This window comes from Lolium perenne, chromosome 6 (genome assembly GCF_019359855.2).
Source record: "Lolium perenne isolate Kyuss_39 chromosome 6, Kyuss_2.0, whole genome shotgun sequence".
Lineage (NCBI taxonomy): Eukaryota > Viridiplantae > Streptophyta > Magnoliopsida > Poales > Poaceae > Lolium > Lolium perenne.
In genome coordinates this window covers 173,838,273-173,850,957 of record NC_067249.2, presented here as the reverse complement: position 1 = coordinate 173,850,957, position 12,685 = coordinate 173,838,273, and the positions used below count along the sequence as shown (strand labels likewise).

Here is a 12,685-nt window from a genome sequence, read left to right as displayed (position 1 = left end):
AAAAGATCGAACACTCGGGACTGGGGACTTTAAGCTCTAGGGGTTTGGGATAATACGGCCCCCGCCCATCATTTTGATGCGCTCGATGAGGTGACAAGGACAAGCAACTTTTTAAAGTTTCCCCCGCGGAAAAGAAGGAGCATTGACCAGAGTTAAGCAATGCCCATCAGTTGGTCTGGGAAGCAGGGAATGGTATTCTTAATCTGAATTCGTAAGCGAACACGCATTTCGTTTCGAGTTGGTTTTCGAAACAAGCCGAGAGGAGCATGGAGTATCTTGGCTCACTCATGCATGCTTCGATCACGCTATCAAGCCAAGCAGTTCGACTAGCACGTCAGCTCCGGAAAGAGAAAAGAGCCATACAAAAAGCCAAGGAGGCAGTCGCCATTGCCAAACCCAGACAACGACGCCTCCTTGTCCTTGCAGGCTCGGGCTCTTCCACTCATCACTCACTCGCTCGCTCTCCTACGGAAGAGATCGGGAGCCATGACGCACCGGAGCAACCACACCGCCGCCTCGCCCCCGGCGAACAACGCCACGGCCCCGTCTCCCCGGAGGCCGCCGGCGCCGCTGCCTCCATCCCCCGGCGACGCCGCGTGGGGCCCCTACGGCAGCTCCCGGGCGTTCCTCTCGAACGTGGCCACCATCCTCATCATCCTCGCCTGCGTCTCCCTCCTCGCCTTCTCCCTCCACGCCGCCGCCCGCTGCCTCCTCCGCCTCCTCGACCGCCGCCGCGCGCGGCCGCGGGCGCCCAAGCCCGTGCCCGCCGCCGACGCCGGTTGGTCCGCGGAGGCCGGCGGGGCCGGGGTTCAGCTGGCCGGCGGATGGGCCGACGCGGAGTGCGCCATCTGCCTCTCGGAGCTGGCTGTGGACGGCGAGCGCGTCCGCGTGCTCCCGGCGTGCGGCCACGGCTTCCACGGCGCCTGCGTGGACGGCTGGCTCGCGGCGCGCGCGTCCTGCCCCACCTGCCGCGCGCCGTCCCGCCTGGAGCCCTAGCCGGCACGGTGGCCCTGTCGCCTCCGGCGCTGGATCCATGGCACCGGCAAGAAGTGTAGTGGCACCAACTGCGCGCAGTCGTACATCGGCTCCGTCGCGTGAAATGCGTGATTCTTAATCGAGGACGTACTTGTACTCTTTGATGGCGGTCTCATGATGCAGATCGACTGGAGCCGTCTGCTCGTGCAATTGGGTCGCAATCGTACATCTTCTTCTGTTCCCATGTCAAACTTGCATCGGATGCATTTCGTTGTAAGTAAGTAGATCTGTTCATGAATTCCGACGGACTGTAATCCTGTCTCCGGTAATGTTTCCCGTCCGAGCAGAGCAAGCTCGTCGGAGTCACTGACAATGTACGCCGAGTACTGGCTAGAGCAGTAGAGTGTGTACGCGACAAAATCAGAAAGGTGAAGACGGAGAAGGGGTAGATGGAGTGGTGTAGCCTAGGCAGGGCGAAAGTGCGAGAATATTGCTATGGTGGGGGGCTGCTTTGCTTTGCGACCGGCGTGTAGGCTTGGTTGGGTTTTCGAGCGGCAGTTGGCATCGACGTTCGGCGCGGGGTCAGCCTGATTGATTGATTGATTGTGGTGCGTTCGGCGTTCCATCGGGAGCAGCGCCCGCCATCGTTTGGCGCCAAACACGACGGCTCTCAACTTCTCCCTACCTCAGAGCATCCCCACTCGTTGGCGCTCCCCACGCCCAAATCCGGCGAAATTTTCGTCCGGATTGGATGAAGATTTGGCGTGGGGAGCGCCGAAGTTCCAGCCGTCCCCCCGGCAGGAAACCCCCAACCTCGACCATTTGACATATTTCAAACAAATTCAACATAAAATTTAACAAGTTGGGCAAACAAGAGGACGAAAATTGCTGAAACAAATTCGGCGATAACAGTACAATGTTTAACAAGTGCTGAAACAAATGAAGCACACAATTTTCTCAATTTTTCAAACATATTATGCGAGTCTAGTTGGCGTCGGCGTTGTCGTTTCCTCGTAGCCTGCATATGTGCTCCACGGATCATCTTTGGTGGTGCATTGTAGAGTCTCGAATCTCCTGGCGCATAGCAATGAAGGCGGCCCATGATGGAGGCACTGGTGATTAGGCTGTGCAAGAGGACCTCTCTCTCATATGGTGCTTGTTGCTCGACGGAGGAACCGGATGCTTTCGCTCATCTTCAATAATCATGTTGTGTAGGCACACACAACAGTTCATCACCTCCCACATCGATCTTTGGACCAAGTCATAGCGGGAACCGGACGACGACAAATCTCTGTGTAGGACACCAAATGCTCGCTCGACGTCTTTTCGGCAAGCTTCTTGTTTCTTGACAAACTCGCAAAGTTTGGGGGTGCTAGGGTTGGAGATCGTCTTCACAAATGTTGCCCACTTTCGATAGATACCGTCTGCAAGGTAGTATCCTTTGTTGTAGTGCCGACCATTGATCACATAGTCCACCGGGGAGCATGACCCTCAACAAGCTTGGAAAAGACCGGGAGCGATTTAGGACGTTGATGTCATTGTTGGATCCAGGCATACCAAAGAAAGAGTGCCAAATCCAGAGATCATGGGTAGCCATCGCTTCCAAGTATCACGGTGCGGCCTTTTTTGTGACCCTTGTACATTCCCTCGCCACGCATAAGCGGACAGTTCTTCCATTGCCAATGCATGCAGTCAATGCTTCCAAGCATCCCTGGAAAACCTCTAGCTTCATTTGTTGCAAGGATCCTCCGAGTGTCTTCGACGGTGGGTGATCTCAAGTAATAGTCCCCGAACACTGCTATGACGGCCTGCGAACCGGTAGAAACAATCAAGGGCGGTGGACTCCGCCATCCGAAGATAGTCATCTGCAGTATCACCGGGAGCTCCATACGCCAACATCCTCATAGCCACTGTGCACTTCGCGGTGACGAAAATCCAACCAAACCGGTGCAATCCGCCTTGCATCTGAAGTAGGGATCAAAGTGGCGGATGGCATACACAATTTGCAGAAATAGCTTTCTGCTCATCCTGAAACGACGCCGGAAAACACTCTCACCGTGCAACGGATTGTCGGCGAAGTAGTCGGCGTACAACATGCAGTAGCCCTCCAGTCGCTGTCTCGGCTTGCACTTCCGGCGACCTCGTGCCGACCCACCACGCCGACGAGTTGCCAGTCCGGCGTACATGCTTGCCAAGCAACCAAGGATCATCATGTGCTCGTCGTCTTGGGCGGCTGCTGCCATCTCTTCTTGCATAAGCTCGACGAACATCTGCTCCTCCTCTTCGTCCGAGTCCATGGCCGGCGAGGCAAATGGACGAACACCTGACGGGCGTGGTCGAGGCAACCCGAGCCGCGAGCGACGACGAGCAAGCAGGCCGGAAAACAGGCCGGCGGAAGAGCAGCCAGATAGGCCGTCGTCCAAACACGGCGGAATATAGGCAGGTGGGGCAGGAGTGGCGGCGCAATCTGGGCAACAAGCCGGCGGGGTGGTGTCGGCGGCGAGAGAGATACGAGGGGTGGGGGAGATTTTGAGCGACGTGGCGGTGGGGTTCGTGCGTCGAGTCACCGACAGATCGGGCCCTTCCCCGCTTTTCACTCGTCCGGAGTCCCCGAGAGCTCCCCGGGGGGCCGGGGGGGGGGGGCGTGGGATCGCCGGATGAATTTAGGCCCAAATCCGGACGAAAACGAGGAACCGGGGGCGCGACTGGGCCGAATTTCGCCGTCCAGATGGAAAAAACGCTCGCCGGGGGCCTCCTCGGGGGGACGAGTGGAGATGCTCTCACCGACAGGGTACTCTTCTTGGTACCCGCTCCTCGACGACCTCCAAAGACGAAATCGTTGGTCCGGCGTGATCGGGAATGCGTCTCGCACCACTTCCAGCGGGGCGATGTATAGTGATCGGGTCGTTCGCGGATACGCAAACCTGACCTAAATATGCGTCAGGTTTGCATCTCCGCGGACGCTCAGCGGTCGCGGAATCTGTTCGCGTTGGGTGCATCCGGGCCCGGTCGGCAGTGAGTAGGTAAGCAAAAGATTTTTTTCATTATTATTGATTGGCCAAAAAGATCATCTTTACAGAGATGGTTAGTTGAGTTAACCTAAAACTACAACGGCCATACAAACGGCCGTACCTACTCGCCGTCGCGCGGCCTACACCGGCCTCGGTTACTCGCAGTCGCGCGCCCTACTACTGGCCGCCGGAAGGGCTGGCGCCATCGTCGAAGCGGGAGTGCTTCGCGCACGCGCGCCGCGCACGCGGCGAACAAACATCTCGTCCTACCGCATGCGCCGTTCGATGGCCTCGGCCATGGAGCTGTCCCACAGGGCCTCCGCCTGGGCCAACGCCACCTGGATAGCCGCCGCTTCCGACGCCGCCTGGGCCTCCTCCGCCGCCGCCACGTCCTCGTTCGCATGGGACACCGCCGCCTGGATCGCCACCACGTCGGCGATGAAGCGGGCCCTGTCCCTACCCGCCTCCGCCACCGTTTCGTCCCTGGCGGCAATGGCGACCTCCAGCTCCCGGTTCTCCTGCTCGACCCGCGCGGGAGAAGGGCCCCTACGCTGGAGCGAGTCCAGGTCGGAGCACATTAACCCCCGAGCCATGGCCATCACATAGTTGTGGGCTTCCTCCTCCGCCACCCAAGCCTGACGGCGCTGGGCGTCCCCAGCCAGGGACTCGAAGGACACGAGCAGAACCCGCTGGTCGCCGGCGCACTCGAAGCGGGTGGGCACGGGGTGGTCGTCGTCCACGATGTCGTGGATGACGGCGTCCGCCGGAGGGCCAGCGAGCTCGGCCCTGGAGTCGGCGAGCTCGGCCCTGGAGTCGATGACCAGCGTGTTCTGCTCGCGTCCTTCGAGTCCCTGGCTCCGCGAGCTTGGCCCTGGAGTCGGCGAGCTCGGCCATGGCGTTGGCGATTTCCGCCCTTGTCGCCGCGATGCGCCCTTCCGCGCGCTCTGCCGCCTCCGCCACCGCCTGCGCAACCTCCGCCTCCGCCGCTGATACGTCTCCGACGTATCGATAATTTCTTATGTTCCATGCCACATTATTGATGAAATCTACATGTTTTATGCATACTTTATGTCATATTTATGCATTTTCCGGCACTAACCTATTAACGAGATGCCGAAGAGCCAGTTGTTATTTTCTGCTGTTTTTGGTTTCAGAAATCCTAGTAAGGAAATATTCTCGGAATTGGACGAAATCAACGCCCAGGGGCCTATTTTGCCACGAAGCTTCCAGAGGACCGAAGGGAAGATGAAGTGGGGCCACGGGGCGCCGCCACACTAGGGCGGCGCGGCCCTAGTGTGTGGGGCCCCCGTGACGCCTCCTGACCTGCCCTTCCGCCTACAAATAGTCTTCGTCGCGAAACCCCCAGTACCGAGAGCCACGATACGGAAAACCTTCCAGAGACGCCGCCGCCGCCAATCCCATCTCGGGGGATTCAGGAGATCGCCTCCGGCACCCTGCCGGAGAGGGGAATCATCTTCCGGAGGACTCTTCACCGCCATGGTCGCCTCCGGAGTGATGAGTGAGTAGTTCACCCCTGGACTATGGGTCCATAGCAGTAGCTAGATGGTCGTCTTCTCCTAATTGTGCTTCATTGTCGGATCTTGTGAGCTGCCTAACATGATCAAGATCATCTATCTGTAATGCTATATGTTGTGTTTGTTGGGATCCGATGGATAGAGAATACTATGCTATGTTGATTATCAATCTATTACCTATGTGTTATTTATGATCTTGCATGCTCTCCGTTATTAGTAGAGGCTCTGGCCAAGTTTTTACTCTTAACTCCAAGAGGGAGTATTTGTGCTCGATAGTGGGTTCATGCCTCCATTAAATCTGGGACAGTGACAGAAAGTTCTAAGGTTGTGGATGTGCTGTTGCCACTAGGGATAAAACATTGATGCTATGTCCGAGGATGTAGTTATTGATTACATTACGCACCATACTTAATGCAATTGTCTGTTGTTTTCAACTTAATACTGGAAGGGGTTCGGATGATAACCTGAAGGTGGACTTTTTAGGCATAGATGCATGCTGGATAGCGGTCTATGTACTTTGTCGTAATGCCCAATTAAATCTCACAATATTCATCATATCATGTATGTGCATGGTCATGCCCTCTTTATTTGTCAATTGCCCAACTGTAATTTGTTCACCCAACATGCTATTTATCTTATGGGAGAGACACCTCTAGTGAACTGTGGACCCCGGTCCATTCTTTTAATCGAATACAATCCACTGCAATACTTGTTCTACTGTTTTCTGCAAACAATCATCATCCACACTATACATCTAATCCTTTGTTACAGCAAGCCGGTGAGATTGACAACCTCACTGTTTCGCTGGGGCAAAGTACTTTGGTTGTGTTGTGCAGGTTCCACGTTGGCGCCGGAATCCCTGGTGTTGCGCCGCACTACATCTCGCCGCCATCAACCTTCAACGTGCTTCTTGGCTCCTACTGGTTCGATAAACCTTGGTTTCTTAGTGAGGGAAAACTTGCCGTTGTACACATCACACCTTCCTCTTGGGGTTCCCAACGGACGCGTGCTGTACGCGTATCAGCCGCCGCCTCCAGGTCCAGCTGCTGGGCCTCAACGCCGGCGGCGACTACCTCCTCATCCTCCTCCGGGTGGAGGTGGCGGCACATCTGGACAACGTGCTCCCAACTAAGGTTCTGCCCGGCCATGGATGGATTAGCTTGAGGTGTGCCCGTCGGCCCCGCCGGTGTCCACCATATATAGCCACGGCGGGGCGGGAAACGGCGTTCGCGTGCAGGTCGTTTCCCGCCCGCGCGAAACGCCGGCGAAACTTGCCAATGTATTGGGCACTGATGTCTACTTCCCCCTCCTTTTCCTGTAGACAGTGTTGGGCCTCCAAGAGCAGAGGTTTGTAGAACAGCAGCAAGTTTTTCCTTAAGTGGATCACCCAAGGTTTATCGAACTCAGGGAGGAAGAGGTCAAAGATATCCCTCTCATGCAACCCTGCAACCACAAAGCAAGAAGTCTCTTGTGTCCCCAACACACCAAATAGGTGCACTAGTTCGGCGAAGAGATAGTGAAATACAGGTGGTATGAATAAGTATGAGCAGTAGCAACGGTGCCAGAAAATAGCTTGCTGGCGTGTAGTTGATGATGGTAGTATTGCAGCAGTAGTAACGCAAAGAAACGAAGAAACAAGCAGCGATAGCAGTATTTAGGAACAAGGCCTAGGGATTACACTTTCACTAGTGGACACTCTCAACATTGATCACATAACAGAATAGATAAATGCATACTCTACACTCTTGTTGGATGATGAACGCATTGCGTAGGATTACACGAACCCTCAATGCCGGAGTTAACAAGCTCCACAATTTGTTCATATTTAAGTAACCTTATAGTGTAAGATAGATCAATACAACTAAACCAAGTACTAACATAGCATGCACACTGTCACCTTCATGCATATGTAGGAGGAATAGATCACATCAATATTATCATAGCAATAGTTAACTTCATAATCTACAGGAGATCATGATCATAGCATAAACCAAGTACTAACACGGTGCACACACTGTCACCTTTACACACGTGCAGGAGGAATAGAACTACTTTAATAACATTGCTAGAGTAGCACATAGATAAATTGTGATACAAACTCATATGAATCTCAATCATGTAAAGCAGCTCATGAGATTATTGTATTGAGGTACATGGGAGAGAGATGAACCACATAGCTACAGCGGAGCCCTCAGCCTCGGGGGTGGATTACTCCCTCCTCATCATGGAGGCAGCGATGGCGGTGAAGATGGCGGTGGAGACGGCGATGGAGATGGCTCCGGGGGCAATTCCCCGTCCCGGCAGGGTGCCGAAACAGAGTTCTGTCCCCCGAATTGGAGTTTCGCGATGGCGGCGGCGCCCCTGGAGTCTTTCTGGAGTTTCGTCGAACGTATCAGGGTTTTCGATCCAGGAGCTTTATATAGGCGAAGAGGCGGCGCAGGAGGGTCGAAGGGGCGACGAAACCATAGGGCGGCGCGGCCAGGGCCTGGGCCGCGCCGGCCTATGGTCTGGGGGCCCAGTGCCCCCCCTCTGGTCCTTCCCGGGTGTTCTGGATGCTTCCGGTGAAAATAGGAACTTGGGCGTTGATTTCGGCCGATTCCGAGAATATTTCGTTACTAGGATTCTGAAACCAAAAACAGCAGAAAACGAGAACCGCACTTCGGCATCTTGTTAATAGGTTAGTTCCAGAAAATGCACGAATATGACATAAAGTGTGCATAAAACATGTAGATAACATCAATAATGTGCCATGGAACATAAGAAATTATCGATACGTTGGAGACGTATCAGGCACGCGCGGGAACGATCGTCGTCGCGTGGGAACAGTTAATTGCCAGCGGCAGTCCTCGACGGGACGTAAAACGTCATTAGCGACCTTGACGCTATCCCCGGTTAAAAAATACGTCCGCACCGCTGGAGGTACCCAGACGCAAACGGTCGCTCTGGGCCACACCGCGTCCACGGGCCGACGCAAACGGATATTTCAGACGTCCAAAATGTGTCGGCCCGCTGGAGATGCCCTAAGAACCACAATAGTGGTTCGTTCTTGCAGAAAACACCACATTCTACGATAATTCTTTGCACGTAATAAAACATAAAAGTAATTAAGCAGCTGGACGGCTGCCCCGCCCTACTCGAGCCACAACCACCGCCCGCCCCGATTTTCCCTCTGAATTCCCCCATCTTGTCCAGCTCCGGCGAGGTTCTTGCACCACTACCTGAACCCTAAGACGCCGGCCACCGCACCCCCACCCTAAACCCTAATGGTTTCTTTCTCACCTCGGCCAGTGACGTCGTGGCCGCGTCGCCCCGTTTCCGGTGAGGTCCATTGCTCGCCTAACCGGCAACAGCGCGGCTAGCCGCATCGTCCCCGTCGGCCGCGAGGTCCTCCGATCCTCGCTGCACATCATCTTCTTCCTCTCCAGGTGGAGCGACATGTGAATGGTGGGCCAGCCCGTTGCATCGAACGGGGTACGCATCATCCCGCTAACTGACACAACGGCCGTCAAATAGGAATTGCTCGGCCCAGCGTGGCAATTCCTCTCCGTGGTCTGCCGCATCATCAGTTTGGATTTTTAAAATTTGAACATTTTTTTAGTATGAATATTTCCAAAATTTGCACACTTTTCAAAATATAAATATTTTCACTTCTGAAGAGTTTTAAATTCTGGAGAAATTTAAACCTTGACATATTTCAATTCTAAATTTTAAAAATTTGAACTTTTCAAAACCTCAACAAAATTTAAAGTATGAACATTTTTTAATCTGAATAAATGTAAAATCTGGAATTTTGCAATTCTGATTTTTAAGAATTGAATTTTTTATTTATAAATTTTCAAAATTCGAATATTTTTCACAATCCTAACATTAAAAAAATCTAAATTTTTTCAAAATTTGAACTTTTTATCAAAATTTAAACATTTTCCAATGTTGAACATTGATGCATGCACGAGGAGGCCGAGGGTATTCTGGCTAGGACCGTTGGATTTCTCGATGGCGCGCCACCGGCTGTCTCCAAGGTGGCCGCCTCCGCCTGGTAGGAACGAGACAATTGAGAGAAATTACCACGCTGGACTGCTAACAACGAGACTGAGTAAGTGAACATCAATCAGCACTACTATTAAAAGGGAGAGAGGGTGGTGATCCAAGAAATCTAAACCGTACAACACCAATCCTACGGTGAGAAAGTATTGAAAACGAAACAGCGGACCATTGTCCGTCGCCCCGCACCGGCGCACGATCGGAGGAAAGAGGGGGCATCTTTTTTCCAGGAACCGTCGCTATCGTGCGCTGCACCACGATTTCCTGCCAAATCGCCGCCCTACACACGAGCCCGTCGCGCTTCCCTGTCCACCGTCGTCGGTGCCGCGCGAGCCCGGCGCCGCTGGAGCCTGCCCGATGCCGCCGCTGCGCGAGCCCGTGCACTTCGTTGCCATCGCCATCGCCGGCCTTGCCCATCGTCGCCGTAGCCAGCTGCGGCCGTCGGCGCCACTGCTCTGCGACGCATTGTCCCCGTCATCGTTCGCGCCCAACCGTCACCTGTCCGTCCCATCGTCCCCGGCAGCCCTGCCCGCCATCGCGTGTGCGGCGCATCAAGCACGCCATCGACGACCACGAAACGCCTCCGGCCTCACCCCGTCGTCGCGCAACCCCGCCCCACTTCCATCCGCAGCTGAACAAGTCCCCTCCGGCAGAGACTCGCGTCGCCTGTCCGCGATCCGCCCCATCGTAGCCGGAAGACCCGCCCGTCCACGCGTGGACGAGTCAATGAGAACGCCGTCGATGACCACCTACACGCCGCTGGACTCGCCCTATCGTCGCGTGACCCTGCCTTCCATAGTTCCATCCGCAGCTGAGCAAGTCCCCGCCGGCAGAGAGACTCTCCGCCCAGTGCTTCCTCGCCAGGTAGAGTCTCAACCCGATTGCTGCTTTTCCTAATCTGAACCAAATTGAAAATGTATTCAATGTGTGTTTCTGCGCGCGCATGAATTTGGGGCAATTTTCACGGGTCTGACATATCATCAGTTAGTGGTAATAATATATCAGGGATAGCTCTTATGAAATGTCCTCAGCAGCTCACTATGATTCCAGAATGGAGATGCATGTTTTAGTTAAAAATCAATTCATTTCTTTCCTAACTAAAATCTGTACGATATGTAAGATGCATTTCTGTTCGAATATTACAGAAATAGTATTATTATTCAGAACATAAGTTATTGGAATTTGTGAGGTTTTCAAATCCATGTGATATGTAAGATGATAATTTTGTATGCATGCTTGTTACAGCTAGCATAGTTCTATCAGTACTAAGGTATGTATTGAAACAACTAGCTTTGATTTGACTACTCACATACGTAGTTCACATCATTGTTCTCTAAACCAGCATTGAATACTTTCCACTTATCTACATTCGAAAAGTTTAGCTTCTGTCCACTACTCATATGTGTCTTCTCTCAGATTGCAACATGGCTTGCTGGTTTAGGTTAATTAATTAATATATACCAATGCTTATTTCTGAGAGGTGCGTGCAGGTAAAATACCAAATACAGTACTTATTTCTTGACTTTTGTAGTGTGGTTTGAGGAAGAATATGAAACGGAACAACTATTGGTGCTTGGCTGACTCCTTGTAACTGAGAACTACTATTTGGATAAATGACATACATTTCTGTTATTTGTTGTTAGGTAGTTATAATCTTTACTAGCATCATTGGATTTACTGGTTTCAAGTTTATGTGGTATTTAACATCACTTCATTCATAGTCTGGTAGCTTATAGCTAATTACCGTAACAAATGTCATGCCTTCATAGATTTTTTTAGACTTCCGATGGTGGGTTCAGTAAGAGGATCTTGATACTTTGGGTTCCATATACCTTACACGTGTCATTCTGATGTGGACAGCGTGCGAGCGTGAGGCAAGCGGATGGCATCCGATATATTTATGAGGTGCCACATATATATGATTGTGCAGGACTCCTGACATTATAAGTTGAACTGGATGACACCACTTACAAATAACCTATTTTTGCCACTGTAACCACATATTAATCCATAGATTTTCTGACCCCAATACCAATTTCTGACCCATCACTTGTTCTTGAAGTGCAAGCAGGCGAAACAAAGATGGCGTACTCTACTGTTGGAAGAGGTTCGGCTGAAATTATTGAACTGCCAAATGGCTTTGAAAATGCCACTGGAAATATTTTTATTGTCAGAAGACAATGAACTGAAGACTATTTCTCTCCAGTGAAGTTGATGGCATGGATGAAACATGTACAAATAGCATATGCCGGCAGTAAGTTCCAATATACTGTCAATAGATATGCCAACCAGTGGAAAGACATCCCGATAAATAGAAATTTATTCTTTACAGAAACAAACTCATACTGAACCAATGCCGAAGAAAACCTGGAAAGCCTCCCTGGACAATTTTGTTAAGATGCTGCCTTCTTAGAGGTGTGATAATATTGTAAACTTTATGCAGTACCATGTGTGATCTTTGTTGATAGCAACCAGGTTTTTTCATGTCTTGTATCATTGTTCGATATGTGCTTGAAATATGTGTTTGCATATTTGTTGCACAGAGTGATATTTGTCGACATCAATATTAGCATGAAACTGAATAATATATATATTTATGATAAAATTTTGTTCATTGGTCGATACATGCAATGCAAGTGCAAAATTTATATATAAGTATGGTCATTTTGTAATGTTTTGAAATTTTCGATTTTGTAATGATAATATTTGACTTGTCCAATGATTTGCTGATATATACGTGCGTGGCACGTGCAACTTTACTAGTTGTGTTAATTACCGATTATAGGTTATATGCAAATAATTACAGCAAAGTGTGATGTTCCTTGAAAAACAAACCACTGTTGTTGTTCTATGCAAGAAAGACATCAACAAGCGGTGTGATCTGCTATTTCCTCAACTCCCAAGGCTTGGAATCAGTTCAGTCATACTCCTACTCCGTAGTTTCGTAACCATTTCAGACCTCTTTGATTCATTCAAGGAACTGTCTTTGAAATTTGAAATCCGTAGGATTTTTTAACGCGGGTCATCTGATTCGTATGATTCAGCTCTATATTACATAGGAATAGTTCCAATGATTACTTTGTATCATGTTTTTTCATGCAGTTAATCGAGTACAATTTGGGT

General features: G+C 51.3%; 1 protein-coding gene and 1 long non-coding RNA gene across 2 annotated transcripts; both read left to right on the top strand.

Moving 5' to 3' along the window:
• The first annotated feature begins 308 nt into the window (after positions 1-308).
• Positions 309-1,134, top strand: LOC127309452 (RING-H2 finger protein ATL8-like). The gene has a single exon (XM_051340312.2). It carries the CDS (start codon positions 487-489, stop codon positions 994-996), a length of 510 nt encoding a protein of 169 aa, XP_051196272.1. The 5' UTR covers positions 309-486; the 3' UTR covers positions 997-1,134.
• An 8,599-nt stretch (positions 1,135-9,733) lies between these two features.
• On the top strand, positions 9,734-12,159 carry LOC127306910 (uncharacterized). Its single transcript, XR_011746647.1, has 2 exons — positions 9,734-10,426; positions 11,625-12,159. It is a non-coding gene; the product is annotated as an uncharacterized lncRNA (long non-coding RNA).
• The last annotated feature ends 526 nt before the right edge of the window (positions 12,160-12,685 follow it).